General features: G+C 34.6%; 1 protein-coding gene across 1 annotated transcript; it reads right to left on the bottom strand.

The window, feature by feature from the left end:
* Positions 1 to 7,860: 7,860 nt before the first annotated feature.
* LOC127737608 (tubulin beta chain-like) lies at positions 7,861 to 12,962 on the bottom strand. Its single transcript, XM_052248450.1, has 2 exons — positions 12,364 to 12,962; positions 7,861 to 9,444 (listed from the first exon to the last, which is right to left on the bottom strand). Exons 1-2 carry the CDS (start codon positions 12,883 to 12,885, stop codon positions 8,617 to 8,619), a joined length of 1,350 nt encoding a protein of 449 aa, XP_052104410.1. The 5' UTR covers positions 12,886 to 12,962; the 3' UTR covers positions 7,861 to 8,616.
* Between the last annotated feature and the right edge of the window lie 3,306 nt (positions 12,963 to 16,268).

Below are 16,268 nucleotides of genomic sequence, written 5' to 3'. Positions count from 1 at the left end.
CTCATACCAATGTGTATCGTTTATCCATACCAATGTGTATAGTTTACCCATACCAATGTGTATAGTTTACCATACCAATGTGTATGGTTTAACCATACCAATGTGTTATGTTTACCCATACCAATGTGTATGGTTTACCCATACCAATGTGTTATGTTTACCCATACCAATGTGTATGGTTTACCCATACCAATGTGTATAGTTTACCATACCAATGTGTATAGTTTACCCATACCAATGTGAATGGTTTACCCATACCAATGTGTATGGTTTACCCATACCAATGTGAATGGTTTACCCATACCAATGTGTATGGTTTATCCATACCAATGTGTATAGTTCACCCATACCAATGTGTAATGTTTACCCATACCAATGTGTATAGTTCACCCATACCAATGTGTATGGTTTACCCAAACCAATGTGTATAGTTCACTCATACCAATGTGTATAGTTAACCCATGCCAATGTGTATAGTTAACCCATACCAATGTGTATAGTTAACCCATTCCAATGTGTATAGTTTACCCATACCAATGTGTATAGTTCACCCATACCAATGTGTATGGTTTACCAATGCCATTATATATAGTTCACCCATACCAATGTGAACGATTCACCCATGCCAATGTGTATAGTTTACCATACCAATGTGAACGATTCACCCATACCAATGTGAATGGTTTACCCATACCAATGTGTATAGTTCACCCATACCAATGTGTATGGTTTACCTATACAAATGTGTATGTTTCACCCATACCAATATGTATAGTTTACCCATACCAATGTGTATGGTTTACCCATACCAATGTGTATAGTTTACCCATACCAATGTGTATAGGTCACCCATACCATTGTATATAGTTCACCCATACCAATGTGTATAGTTCATCCATACCAATGTGTATGGTTTACCCAAACCAATGTGTATAGTTCACTCATACCAATGTGTATAGTTAACCCATGCCAATGTGTATAGTTAACCCATACCAATGTGTATAGTTAACCCATTCCAATGTGTATAGTTTACCCATACCAATGTGTATAGTTCACCCATACCAATGTGTATGGTTTACCAATGCCATTATATATAGTTCACCCATACCAATGTGAACGATTCACCCATGCCAATGTGTATAGTTTACCATACCAATGTGAACGATTCACCCATACCAATGTGAATGGTTTACCCATACCAATGTGTATAGTTCACCCATACCAATGTGTATGGTTTACCCATACCAATGTGTATAGTTAACCCATACCAATGTGTTTAGTTTACCCATTTCAATGTGTATGGTTTACCCATACCAATGTGTAACGTTTACCCATACCAATGTGTATAGTTTACCAATGCCAATATATATAGTTCACCCATAACAATGTGTATAGTTCTACCATACCAATGTGTATGATTCACCCATATCAATATGTATAGTTCACCCATATCAATGTGTATGGTTTACCCCTATACCAGTGTGTATAGTTCAACCATACCAATGTGTATAGTTCACCAATATCAATATGTTTAGTTCACCCATACCAATGTGTATGGTTTACCTATACAAATGTGTATGTTTCACCCATACCAATATGTATAGTTTACCCATACCAATGTGTATGGTTTACCCATACCAATGTGTATAGTTTACCCATACCAATGTGTATAGGTCACCCATACCATTGTATATAGTTCACCCATACCAATGTGTATAGTTCATCCATACCAATGTGTATGGTTTACCCATACCAATGTGTATAGTTCACCCTACCAATGTGTATGGTTTATCCATACCAATGTGCATGGTTTACCCATACCAATGTGTATGGTTTACCCATACCAATGTGTATAGTTTGCCCATACCAATGTGTACGGTTTACCCATACCATTGTATATAGTTCACCTATACCAATGTGTATAGTTCACCCATACCAATGTGTATGGTTTATCCATACCAATGTGTATAGTTCACCCATACCAATGTGTATAGTTCACCCATACCAATGTGTACAGTTCACCTATACCAATATGTATAGTTTACCATACCAATGTGTAATGTTTACCCATACCAATGTGTATGGTTTACCAATACCAATGTGTATAGTTTGCCCATACCAATGTGTACAGTTCACCTATACCAATATGTATAGTTTACCATACCAATGTGTAATGTTTACCCATACCAATGTGTATGGTTTACCCATACCAATGTGTATAGTTTGCCCATACCAATGTGTATGGTTTACCTATATCACAGGTTTAGTTAGTTATTGTCATCCTTATGTTTTATGTGATATTATACAAAATTGGGGAAGGGTTATAAAAGGTATAATGTATGTATTAGCCCATCTGTCTGGCCTTCTGTCAACTGTTACCATTGCATTCTTTGTCTAGTTCAGTTTAGTTATGATAATCATGATGCATCAGTGGCGGATCCAGAAATTTTCATAAGGGGGACCCACTGACTGCCATAAGAGGGGGCCCGCTTAGTCATGCTTCAGTGATTCCCTAAATAATCAACCAAATTTTTCCCACAAAAGGGGGGGGGGACCTGGAACCCTGCCCCCCCCCCAAAAAAAAAAAATCCGCCTCTGTGTATTTATATGTACAGAATAATGTCCTTTTAAGCTTTGAAGGGACAGGATGTGTTATCATATAATGTTTCCCTAGATTTTGAACTTTCAATTTGAAATTATTTATATATTATATCTGTATTTCAGATTTGTATAAAGTATGTTCATGTTCTTTAGGAAACTGTTTTGAAAGAAAATGTTTCAGTGTTATAAACATAGGAAGTTCTCAAGTGTAATAATTTGGCCACTGTCATAGGTGCAACAATACACATGCAGGAATATGGTATTCCCTATTGAACCTAACAAAATTCTTCAACTTCGTGATCATTTTTGTCAAACTAAAGCGATACTTAGCGATCCTAGATTTCGTCGTCATTGGTGTCAACATTTAGGTTCCGTCTGTGGTCATTAATGACTTTGTTATACCTTCATGGAATTTTATGAACTTTGGACAGAAGCTTGTTTATGACCAAAATAAAGCATCCAGAGCAAAATTTTAAAATATTTATTTTCATTTTTCTGTATTTTACTGATAAATGGACTTATTTACAGTTAACATTCAGATTCAGTCTGACGTTAAATTTTTTCAGTCATCAATAACTTTGTCAAACCTTCATGGAATTTTAAGAATTTTAGACCAAAAGCTTGTTTATGACCAAAATACAGTATCTAGAGCAAAATTTTGAAAATTTTTCCATATTTTACTGATAAATAGACTTAGTTTATGTTGCAGTTAACAAGTAGATACAGTCAGGGGTTAACGTTTGTTACACATCAATTACTTTGTCAAACCTTCATAGAATTTAATGAAACTTTGGCAGAAGCTATTTAGGATTAAGAGATAATGTCTGAAGCAAACTTTTGAAAATAGATTTTCATTTTCAGTATTTTTCTGATAGATGGCCTTTTGTGACATGATAAATTTGTAATTCTTCATGGATTGTTATGAAACTTGGACAGAAGCTAATCTTCAAGACCAAGAAATAGCATTTAAAGAAAAATTCTGTATTTTACTGATAACTGGACTCATTTTTTAAGTCAACATTACACTTTTATACTGACAGCAGCAATTGCAGGCGAGACACAGGATTCCGCAGAACCCCTTACAAATGTTGTCTTTATAGCAGGGAAGCAAAATAAAACTTATTATAGCAAGATTTGTAGTAGGTTTTATCAGGTCTCCTAATTGGTATCTGAATATTTTAAATGAAAATATTCAGGCCTTAAATGCAAAGATTATTGCAGAAAAAAACTTGGTAACCTTAACGGCTTAAGTTTAAAGTTCAGATACCAATGTGGAATCATATAAATAAACATTACAAATACATTCTACCAGAGATATATAATAAATGTAATATATATTTATCTGATGCCATATATGGAAAATTTTAGGAAATATAGTCAAATCTGTCCAAATTAAAGGATTCACATCTTGTCAAAATTAAAGGGTGCACACCTTCAAGCTGTGTGAACTCAATGTGCAATATTTGATTTTGAATTGTGCAAGGTGCATGTATCTAAGTATCTGTTCTAAAAATTTTAAATTTGAGTTATCTTTCTTTGTTTATTATAGTTGGAATTACAAATGACATAACCTATGTACCCTTTATAGCACTCCATGACAAACATGACCGAGTTCCACAAATGTGTTCACAATAGAAGGTGTATATCTTCAATCTGTGTGAACCCTTTAGGTTGACTGGGGTATTGCACAAGGTTATGTTTTTCTGACGGTTAATGACGTCTTTACACTAGATGCATTGGATGTTGGATGTGTACTGATTGATATTTAGTCTTAGATACATGATTTTTTGGGGATAAAGATTGCATTCATGTAATCAAATCCCTTATGTGGCTGGCTTGATAGTTATCAATTTTCCAAACTTTATCACTACTTTTGAGATACACAAAACATTGACCACAATATTCTATACATCCTATCCATGAACATTTCAAGAAATTTATCAATGAAATATATATTCAGATATTCAAGTTGGAAACTGATGCTTGTGTATAACCATACTTGTGCAAGGTGCATAAATCTAGTATCTGTTCTAATAATACAAATGATGTCATTGTTAAAGTAATATTTGAAATTTGAGTTATCTTCCTTTGTTCATATTTGTAATTGAACCAAGTTGAACTACAATAGTATCTCCAGTTCACAGTATGGCCTGCAATCTTTACCCATCAGTGCTTTCAAGCAATGTATCTATCAAAGTTTTACAAAAATTCGAACATGTAAATGTGTTGTTTGTTTATTGGTTATTTATAGTAAGGTCAGCTCGATTGGGGTATTGAGTTTCATGCACGAGTGAATTTAGGTGGTTTAAAGTCATTCGAGCCATTGCAGTCAAAGTGTACAGTAGCAGTTTGCCAATTAAATAACATAATAATTTATATTATTTATTTTCAGATTTGTTGGCATCCAGTACCAGCTGCTAAATTTCGGTGTATTTATACGAACTTTCGACATATATTAGGGAGCTACCATTTGATTTTTATGGGGGGGGGGGGGGGGGGGGCTAGGATGAAATTTGAAAAAAAGGCAGGACAGGAGTTTTAAGTAAAAAAAAAAAGGCTGGATGACAATTCATGTAAAAAAAAGTCGAATAAACTAATAAAAAAGGGCATCACCGAATAGAGTGAAACATAAAAAGGCAGGACAGAGATTACAACTAAATAAAATATGCAAAATCCTAGCCCCCCCATATTAATCAAATGGTAGCTCCCTTATACGAATATAAATAATAACATGTGCACTTGTATCTGCAAGTGGCGTCTTCCATGTGAGAGTTTGTGTTATTTGATAAATATGTTATGTTCGTTTGAGTTTACGAATTAGAATATAACTTTCATTGTTATATATAGTTGTTATTGGCTTTGAACTAGCTGTCAGTTACTGCGAGTACTCTCAGATTTGTACTTTGTGTCTCTTTTGTTGTGAGGGATATATAAATACCCTGCCACGTCCGGTCTGTGATTTTGTTAGATGTTTTTCTGCTTTGTATCGATCTGACGAGTTGAGCCCTTTTTCAACTGATTTTTATAGTTTTTATACGCCAGTTTACGGGACGTATTATTTCTTATGTTGTACTGTTATACCACTGTCCCAGGTTAGGGGAGGGTTGGAGCCTTCAAACATGTTTAACCCCTCCACATTCTGTGTGTGCCTGCCCCAAGTCAGAAGCCTGTAGTTCAGTGGTTGTCGTTGGTTCATGTTTTTCATATTTGTTTTTCGTAAATTGTTTTGTTAAAAATTAGGCCGTTTGTTTTCTCAATTGAATTGTTTCATATTTTTCATGTCGGGGACCTTTTATAGCCGGTATGGGGTTTTCTCATTGTTGAAGGCCATACGGTTGCCTATAATTGCTTACATCCAATTCATTTGAACTTTGGTGGATATAAAGTTGTCTCGTTGGCAATCATACCACATCTCCTTATTTTTATATAGCAATATAGTCGTCCCTGGACTTCTCTCACTCGGAAGTACGCAACCACATCCTGTCGTTAACTCGAATGATTCGTGTAGGGTGCGTGCCTCACATTCTGCTGATTAAGAGGTCTTGCAACAACCCTCTGTGGGGTCCTTAATTTGTCTGGTGTAAGGAAAACTTTCTGACTCTGTCCAACATACCCTTATTTCCCAGCGGCAGTTCAAATTTTCTGTCCTTTATCCAACGCCCCAAGAAAAAGTAATTTCACAATAACTCTGACGCCCTGTTTTTTGTCGCTGATAAAATAGATATTAGTAACCTAGAAAGAGGTTTCGTTGAGCATTTGGCAGACTTAGCAATATAAGGTTGCGTGTACGGACACTTTTGTTATTTTGGTAGAAGAAGGAGGATCTAGTTCGACATCTTTGATTGATGTTCCAAAGGAACATAGACCTGACCTATGATTGTTCAGGATTCCTCTCTTTGGTTAGTATCTGCGGCTCTTTTCACAAAAAAACTTGAGAGTAAAAATACTCGTATGTCATACACATTTCAGTATAACTTACGATCAATTTTTATCGTAAGATTTTTTGTGAAAAGAATCTGTTGAGTTCCCATGTAAATTGTCAGATTCTAATTCTTTTCTCAACTAGTTTATGTACTATGACTTGCAAACAAAATCGATGTTGCTTGGTGATTTCTTTCCTAGGAAAACAGCGTAATGAAGTTAGGACAGGTATTTGGCAACATTTGCGTCTTTGAAAACTGATGTAGTAAGATTGTTAATAAACCCATTATGTTTTTTTTTTAATTATGATTTGATCAACGACCTCATATTCTTATCCCATCCGGAAAGGGTAAATGTCTTCTTTTTTCACGTTTAGCCCATTTTCTGGCACTATATGAATGCAGTGAACGACCTTTGCAAAGAAACTTTTCCTTTAGTACTAACGATATTGATGTTGAACAATAGGGTAAAATTTTGTTAAATATGCAAAAACTCTTATTTCTTTTATTTTAGAAGAAACTTTTTTAATCATACAGCAAAATTTTGATTCTGGAAAACATGGATAATCCTGTGGAAGAAAGATATTGGGAATTGCATGAAAATAGCATTAAGATTGGATAGTAACGGGGGCTAGTGTGGTAGAAATGAGAGGGCATGAAAGTGAAGATCAAATGTAGATTGAAAGCTGTCAAGGAGAGAATGGTGTAAATAGTAGTTGAGAGTGATGAGGACTGATAAAAGGTTAGTTTGAAAAAGGTTTTGAAATTGACTAACAATGCAAGTTTTTGTTTTATATTACATTACATGTACAAATGTTATTAATGCAAAATAAATGCCATTGATATAGTTGTTTTCCTCTGATAGTAGGAAGTTATGGAATGAGGGGAGGGAGTTCAACATTTTAAAATTGATTCTCAGTTTGGGGGTTGATTTCTAGGATTTTCCAGACCTGTGGAGTTAACTTTATCGTCATGGTTGTGTACGGAAGCCGGTTAGTGTCATGGTGGAGTTTTATTTGTAAGTCGTTATAACGACTTACCTAAGTTGTTATAACGAGTTATATCAGCTTAGTTGTTATAACGAGTTAGATAGGCTAAGTATGACATATTTGCAGCAGGCTCTGTTGAATAATTTACAATTTGTCGAAACTGCGGGCGGGTCAATACTCGACATATGGTTCGTAGACTTGTATATTGTTACGACTGTAAATATGCGTTTTTTTACGTTTTGTTGTTGGGTTGCTTTTCCATGAACGCATGCCAACGATTTATTTTATAAACATTGTTGTATTAATTGCAGTTGTTGCATGACATTACTATCATAATAATAACAAAGGTGTAGAAAATATTTTTTTATTTCACAAAAAATGATTTAAGAAAAAATGAACAGTATATGAAATTTCTAACAGATCAAAACAGAAGTTGAAATGTGTCAAGAGAAGTACTAGCAACTAACCTTTGAAACAATCCATTGACAGTCCCTACAAAATTTACCCTGTTTAGATAATATAGCAAGGAACATTACACGTCAATGACTAATTTTCCTTTATATATTCTCGCAGTATTTATATAAAAATATCTCAACAGATATGTTCAACTTTCTTCACCCGTCTTCGTTCTTTCCATGTATAAAGTACATATAAGATTGACAATTTAACACAACCCATAGCCTGAAAAAGGAAGCAAGAAATGTAGCTTTTGATAACACACATACGCGCCCATGATTAAAATACATCTTAGCAAATTCCATTTTAACTGCTGCATTCATTTAAGATAATATAAAAAATTAAGTAAAATTTACCTCATTTATTTAACTATTTAAATTGTTATTATTTTTATTACAAAGTATGCTCTAAAAAGCTTTAATGTTTTATTTCAGAACTAAATGGTATTACTCATGTATATACCAATATATGTCCATCACAAAAATTGCTACGTTTGCGTTGAAATCACAGCCATTTTATCCTGTTTTGACAAATCAAAGCATTGAGCTGACACTTGGCTATACTTGTGTTATCAAATAATGAATTTTAAAAAGTAAAACATGTAAAAAATGCAAAATAAATGTCTTTGGAATATTCGAAGAAGGGTTAATTTAAGCGACTTCAGCTTCTCCTTCATCTTCAAAGTCATCGTCATCAAGCATATTATCCTCCACAGTGGCATCCTGATATTGTTGATATTCAGAAATCAAGTCATTCATATTGGACTCGGCTTCAGTAAACTCCATCTCGTCCATACCCTCTCCAGTATACCAATGGAGAAAAGCTTTCCTACGGAACATTACAGTAAATTGTTCAGAGATTCTTTTGAACAATTCCTGAATTGCTGTACTATTCCCGATAAATGTAGCTGACATTTTAAGGCCGACTGGTGGGATGTCGCAAACGGCTGTTTTAACATTACACGGAATCCATTCAACAAAATATGTACTATTCTTATTTTGGACGTTGAGCATTTGTTCCTCGACATCTTTCATAGACATTTTACCTCTAAAAATGGCTGCAACTGTCAAGTAACGTCCGTGTCTTGGGTCACAAGCAGCCATCATGTTTTTAGCATCGAAAATTTGCTGTGTTAACTCAGCAACGGACAAAGCTCGGTATGACTGGCATCCTCGAGCTGTCAACGGCGCAAATCCAGGCATGAAAAAGTGAAGTCTAGGAAAAGGTACCATGTTAACAGCTAGTTTTCTCAGATCGGCATTCAGTTGTCCTGGAAAACGTAGACAAGTTGTTACTCCCGACATGGTCGATGAAACAAGATGGTTCAAATCCCCATATGATGGCGTCGATAACTTTAGAGTACGGAAGCAGATATCGTACAGAGCCTCATTATCAATACAAAACGTTTCATCGGTATTCTCAACTAACTGGTGAACGGCCAATGTGGCATTATATGGTTCTACGACGACTTCAGAAACCTGCAAATGTAAGAAATAACTACAGATTGTTGTATAGTAAGTGGGAAAAAAATCAAACAATTCTTGCGAAATAGGAATAAAATTGCAACAATACATGACATGAAAAATCAAAATATGAAACATAGAAACAACCACAGAAAAGCGTGCATAAGATTATGTGAAGTATCTGAAATTACATAGGTATGAATTTATTGTATACTGAGATTGCTGTATGGTAAATAATGACATGATAACTTAAGATTGCTGAGTGTATACTAGTAATTCTCTCTACCATATGTTTATATTCCCGAATTATGTGCGTCTGAACAAGATTGCTGAGTGTATATATATTAGTAATTCTCTCTACCATGCATATGTTTATTTTCCCGAATTGTGTGTGTCTGAGTAAGATTGCTGAGTGTATACTAGTAATTCTCTCTACCATATGTTAATATTCCCGAAATGTGTGCGTCTGAGCAAGATTGCTGAGTGTATACTAGTAATTCTCTCTACCATGCATATATATGTTTATTTTCCCGAATTGTGTGTGTCTGAGTAAGATTGCTGAGTGTATACTTGTAATTCTCTCTACCATATGTTAATATTCCCGAAATGTGTGCGTCTGAGTAAGATTGCTGAGTGTATACTAGTAATTCTCTCTACCATATGTTTATATTCCCGAATTGTGTGTGTCTGAGTAAGATTGCTGAGTGTATACTAGTAATTCTCTCTACCATATGTTAATATTCCCGAAATGTGTGCGTCTGAGTAAGATTGCTGAGTGTATACTAGTAATTCTCTCTACCATGCATATGTTTATATTACCGAATTGTGTGCGTCTGAGTAAGATTGCTGAGTGTATACTAGTAAATCTCTCTACCATGCATATGTTTATTTTCCCGAATTGTGTGTGTCTGAGTAAGATTGCTGAGTGTATACTAGTAATTATCTCTATCATATGTTAATATTCCCGAAATGTGTGCGTCTGAGTAAGATTGCTGAGTGTATACTAGTAATTCTCTCTACCATATGTTTATATTCCCGTATTGTGTGCGTCTGGGTAAGATTGAGTTAGCTGTTTGATGCATGTGAAGTTTACATTTTCATGACTGTATTGTGCATATATAGATATAGGGAGATGTGGTATGAGTACCAATGAGACAACTCTCCATCCAAGTTACAATTTATAAAAGTAAACCATTATAGGTCAAGGTACGGCCTTCAACACGGAGCATTGGCTCACACCGAACAGCAAGCTATAAAGGGCCCCAAAAATTACTAGTGTAAAACCATTCAAACGGAAAAACCAACGGTCTAATCTATAAAAAAACGAGAAACGATTCTTTTGTTGAATCATCATGTATTGTTAAAATTTTGTTAACTTGTATTGTGTACACCAACAACAGAGGCAAATAAAGCAATATGATATTATAGTTCTCTGACCAAACGAAATCACTGGCTATCGGGAATCCACATTAACATGATTAAGGTAGCTGGGGTGTCTAAATGTTAGACGAAAGAATTTTCTTAAACTTCTGTAAAAGACTACTGGGTGACTGGGTCAATGTACTTTCAAATTTCAATATAAAAACTGGGGGTCACGGACCTTGTTTTTTCGTTAAAATACAAGGAAATTAACGAGATCAGTTATTTTATATGGGTTTTATAGGTTAAACTCATCTTTTCCTTATTGAGGAAACATTAAACGATAGAATTGGTTAAAATTCAACTAGAGAATTGTTTTTCATAAATACTTCTGAAATATCAAATAAAAATGGGGGTTCACGGGCCATATTTTCTTGAAAAATCCTAAATACACAAATTATCCTATCAAATTCAGTATAATTATCTGCCCTTGATTTTAAAATGATTTTTTTCTGAAAATTTTAAATACACTTAACGACATTTAATTTCTTGATAGTTTAATCTTTAAATTTTTTTGTTGTTTATTGAATGGTACTTGGTAAAATATTTTTAAACCAAACAAGTATTTTTGCCACATGCCCAGAAGAGATGCTCAGAAAAAGACATCCGATCTACCTTAATATATATAATATACTATACATAATATTTAATGTATATGTATGGAGAAGTATCTACAAATCAAATGTGACACTTGCATTAGAAATGCAATATAAGATTATCATCTGTAGTGGCTGCTTGAAAATACGACAGAAATGATTTGAGATTGCCACATGTTATGCATGCATTAGATGTTTAGATCGATATAATTTCACTAGACGTCTAATTGATATTGCGACATTTTTGTGGAATGACATTGTATGGGGGCAACATGTGTTGTCCTTTCATATAGATTTTTGATTAATTCTTGTTATTTGTTAAATTTCATTCATTTTTTTCATATAAGATATTGAGTTGCACGTGTTACAAAAGGATGTCAAACAAAGATAAATTGAAAAGTCTTCCTTAGCAGAAATTTGTATTCTATATATACCAGCTTGGTTTTAATGATCATGAGCCATATTTTCTCTATAACCATAACGTTTTTGTTTTGCAATTTTTGTTGTTATTCGAAATACAAAGTGCGAGGGAAATAATATGATATTTCTACTAATCGTCAAAATGCATACACATATTATCAGGCTATTCGAATGTAATAACACATCAATATTACGTTTTAACTACTTTTGGTGGAGTTTAAAGGGGTTAACCGTTGGTGAAAATTGCCGAGGAAGCTGAATAAATACTATGAATTGTTTTCCATTTCTTAATCTGTGACTTATTCATGTTAACATAGACATCAATATACATGGGTGTATCAAGCAGGAAAAAAGGGGGGTCATTTTCAAAAGTTTGCAACCCACCACTCTTCAGTCTACTCCTACGCCACTGATGTATAAGCTGTAATACCTTAAATGAATGCGCATGACCTATAAGTAGGCCAATGCTTACAAAATACAGTAGTTCATATTATCATACCTTTGGGGAAGGAACAACTGAGTAGGTTTTCATAATTCTATCAGGATATTCCTCTCTGACCTTCCCAATAATCAAAGTCCCCATGCCAGATCCAGTTCCGCCGCCAATAGAGTGGGTTAGTTGGAATCCCTGCAGACAGTCACAGTTTTCAGCTTCTTTTCTGACCACATCAAGAACGGATTCGACTAGCTCTGCTCCTTCTGTGTAATGCCCCTTAGCCCAGTTGTTTCCCGCACCGCTTTGACCGAAAACAAAATTATCTGGTCGGAAGACGGCACCAAAAGGACCACATCTTACAGAGTCCATTGTACCAGGTTCTAGGTCCACCAAGCAAGCCCTTGGGACGTATTTTCCTCCCATAGCTTCATTATAGTACACTTCTATTCTTTCAAGTTGGTTATTATTGTCTCCGTGATAGGTTCCAGTTGCGTCTATTCCATGCTCCTGAGAAATCACCTCCCAAAACTTTGCCCCAATTTGATTGCCACATTGCCCTGCCTGTATATGTACGATTTCCCTCATGGTTTCAGACAGTCGTTCAGTTCAGCAGCCGAAGTTTAAGTGATAAAAAGACGGATATGGATTTTTACAAGGCTTGTAACAGGTTGTCGATGACTAATGTATATCTGTACATGTATAACTAGTACATATAAATGTAGATAATGTATCCGACATACACATGACGAGAAAGATTAAAAATGTGTCAGGAATGATAAGTCTGAATTGTGGTCAAAGATTCATCGTGCTAATGAACCTTGAGAAATTTTCAGCTTAATGCTTTTATAAAAACTGGGTGGAAAATCACAACCTACAAACATTATTTGTCATTAATTTATTCGAAATAAGGTAGAAATTTACCCTTTTAAATGATGAAGGTCTCCAACACATATATTTCTGAATGTGCATGAGATAGTTGTCACTGGGCGTTAAGCAAGACACAATCTATATATCTCCAAAACACACATTATTACAATTTATTCATTTATTTAAAAAAGACAATGTCATGGTAAATAACAAGTAAGCTAAAGCCAAACTAAATCCGCTTCATTTGGAACTCTGGTGGATAGTTGTCTCATTGACAATCATACCACATCTCCTTATTTTTATATTAATAAAAAAAAATAATGTTGACGTTCATAAGAATTAGAAAGTCTTTATTTGGACCTATGGGCATATTTGCTCGACTTAATTGTGACTTTGATGTTTTTTTTTAAATATGTAATTATCACTGATATCTATGGGAAAGAACAACTGTGAATCAGAATTTATTTCTTTATAAGAGAACAGTGGCGGATCCATCTTTTAAAAAGGGTGGCGAAAAAATAGAAAATATCAAAATGTACTTCAAAAATAAAATTTCAAACATATGGGGCAACGTTTTGAGCTACCCATGATTTTTTTCAAATTTATTGGCATTATTTGGACATTAAATGATGTTACCACAGAATTACTTGACTGTGTGTTTGCCGTATTATATTAAGATATAACCCTTCTGAGACAGTGTTAATTTCGGGAGACGGATTTGTTATAATGTCAAAAGTGGTGACAATTAACAGTTTCTATCGTCACTTCGTAAGAAATTTAAACATCGGATGTTGAAATGTCAAAGAATTGATTATACATTTACAGTTCATGTTTTTGTTCTGTAGCTTGAATGGTCGAAGAAGGTAAGAGATAAAACCAATTTCTTCGTGTTTTTGTTCCGTAACCTTGAATTGCGAACGTAGGTAAGGGATAAGATCAGTTTCCTTCGTGTTTTTGGTCGGTAAGCTTGGATTGCGAACGTAGGTAAGGGATACAACCAGTTCAGCCATGGTTTTGTTCTGTAAGCTTGGATTGCGAAATTAGGTAGGAGATACAACCAGTTCCGTCATGGTTTTGTTCTGTAGCTTGGATTGCGAAAACCGGTAAGTTCTTAACAAGTTTCTTCATGTTTTTTGGTCGGTAAGCTTTGATTACGAACGTAGGTATGAGATAAAACCAGTTTCGCCATGTTTTTGTTCTGTAAGCTTTGAATGTTGAATAAAAAAAAAATTTATTCATGTTTTTTTTTGTTGTTGTTGTGCGAGTTGGATTGAGGGTTAAACCAATTTCATCTTCAGATTCTTTAACGGCACGACAATTTTACTTTTTTGTGTGTCGTACTCCAATTCACATTATATAGTTTCGTGTATGTGCTTTAAGGTTGTGACACTATTTCTTCATATTTCTGCGCAGTTAATCAAATTATAAATTAGCAAACATGGCACAGAACTGCGTTTTGGTAATTGTTGACAAAAACCTTCTTCAAACAATATAATCAGATTACTACTTGACAGTTTTCATATCAGATGTATTATCAGCCAAAGGTGACAACCATAGGTCATCATATCAGCCGAAGGCCCAAGGGTTGATTTCGACCGAAGGATGACAATACATCTGATACGAAAAATGTCATATTATGATCTTTTTATATACTTCCACTGGAAAAAATATTATTGCATATGTACACATGTTTAACTTATTTATACCAATCTAAACTACTCATTTTATGAAGTTGCAAGTCAAACACATAGGCCGTTGAATATATTTTATCATATTGGAGAAATATTTAGCCGTACTTGTATGTATTTTCTAGAAATTTAACATTGGTTTTATTGTACTGACAACAAATGCATGAAAACATTTTAGACAGACTTTTAATGCTGAAATAGTTTGAACTTTTCAGCACTTTCATGCATACTAACAAAAACTTTGAAACCAACGCATATATCTTATTTTATTTGTTTTGCATTTTTCATACTATATATTCATGTTTCTTATAGTTGTTCCTCGTCCTACTATGTAACGCTCTCCTTGCAAAATTATGCACCATTACAATCATTAGCATCTTTCACAGAAGAATGCGACAAGGTTTGGTCCAGATTGTTATAATAAGACACCGTTTACACTTGAACGAAATTGAATCGATCTTTATTTGAATCGATCTTAAAAAGACCAGTTTGCGTTTACACTGCACACGCAAGATCGATTGCGATCGATCTTATTTCATCCGGTGCGTTTACACTACAATATAAAAGAACCGGTCCGCTGACCTAATTACCTTGCATTTCGAAAACAAACAATCGTAAAAATAGAAAGCAATAACGTGTGCATTTCCCGCAGTCTCTCAAAGTATGGAAACGTTTTTCGTTTACCTCCTGATTTTTTATTTTCACGTTTTGTTTGAAAATACTTCGTTTTCAGTCTTTTGATTCTTGCACGGCAGTCCTGTGCTTTTCTGTCAAATTCGGGAATCCTGTCTTTAATATCAGTACATATCCTCTTGAATATGTCCAAATTTCTCTTCGGCGTGTTTTCCAATTGATCCTGGATATGTTGATCACCCCATAATTCTATTAAGAGTACAGTCTCTTCTTGACTCCATGCATCTCCTCTATTTGTATATTTGGCGCCGAACATGCGCAGACTTATTTCGAGTCTAAATATACACTTTCACTTTTAAAAGGATCGATCGCGATCGATCTAACCGTTTACACTGGAAAAACGATCGATTAAAAAAAGATCGATCTTTTTAAAACCACCTCTAGAGGTAGACTTTTTAAGTCCGATTGAAGATCGATCTTTCCCGTTTACATTAGACCAAAGATCGATCTTTTAAGATCGATCTTAAAAAGATCGATCTCAGTAAAGATCGATCTTTTTTGCTAGTGTAAACGGGGTCTTAGAGACTCACAGAAGCCTGAATTGCCCACCTGGCAGAAATATTCAACATTTATATCATTGAATAAAAAAAAAAAAATGGATTGTAAGAGGATAACCTCATTTGCCATGCAAAGCTTAACTTCATGTGGGTCCTCAAAGTAAGTCCGATATTCATAAGGTACACAGGCAATTTTTTCCAACGTGTGTTTAACGTTTGTGCT

The sequence above is a fragment of the Mytilus californianus genome, unplaced genomic scaffold (assembly GCF_021869535.1).
Source record: "Mytilus californianus isolate M0D057914Y unplaced genomic scaffold, xbMytCali1.0.p SCAF_4, whole genome shotgun sequence".
Taxonomy (NCBI): domain Eukaryota; kingdom Metazoa; phylum Mollusca; class Bivalvia; order Mytilida; family Mytilidae; genus Mytilus; species Mytilus californianus.
Note: the sequence above shows the minus strand (reverse complement) of the source record. Positions and strands in the feature narration are given on the sequence as shown.

Bases quoted from the DNA above. Each gene is read 5' to 3' on its own strand.
- LOC127737608 (XM_052248450.1), bottom strand. From the start codon at position 12,885: ATGAGGGAAATCGTACATATACAGGCAGGGCAATGTGGCAATCAAATT. The intron at 9,445-12,363 runs GTATGATAATAT...TTACATTTGCAG, and splicing joins CAGTTGTTCCTTCCCCAAAG to GTTTCTGAAGTCGTCGTAGA.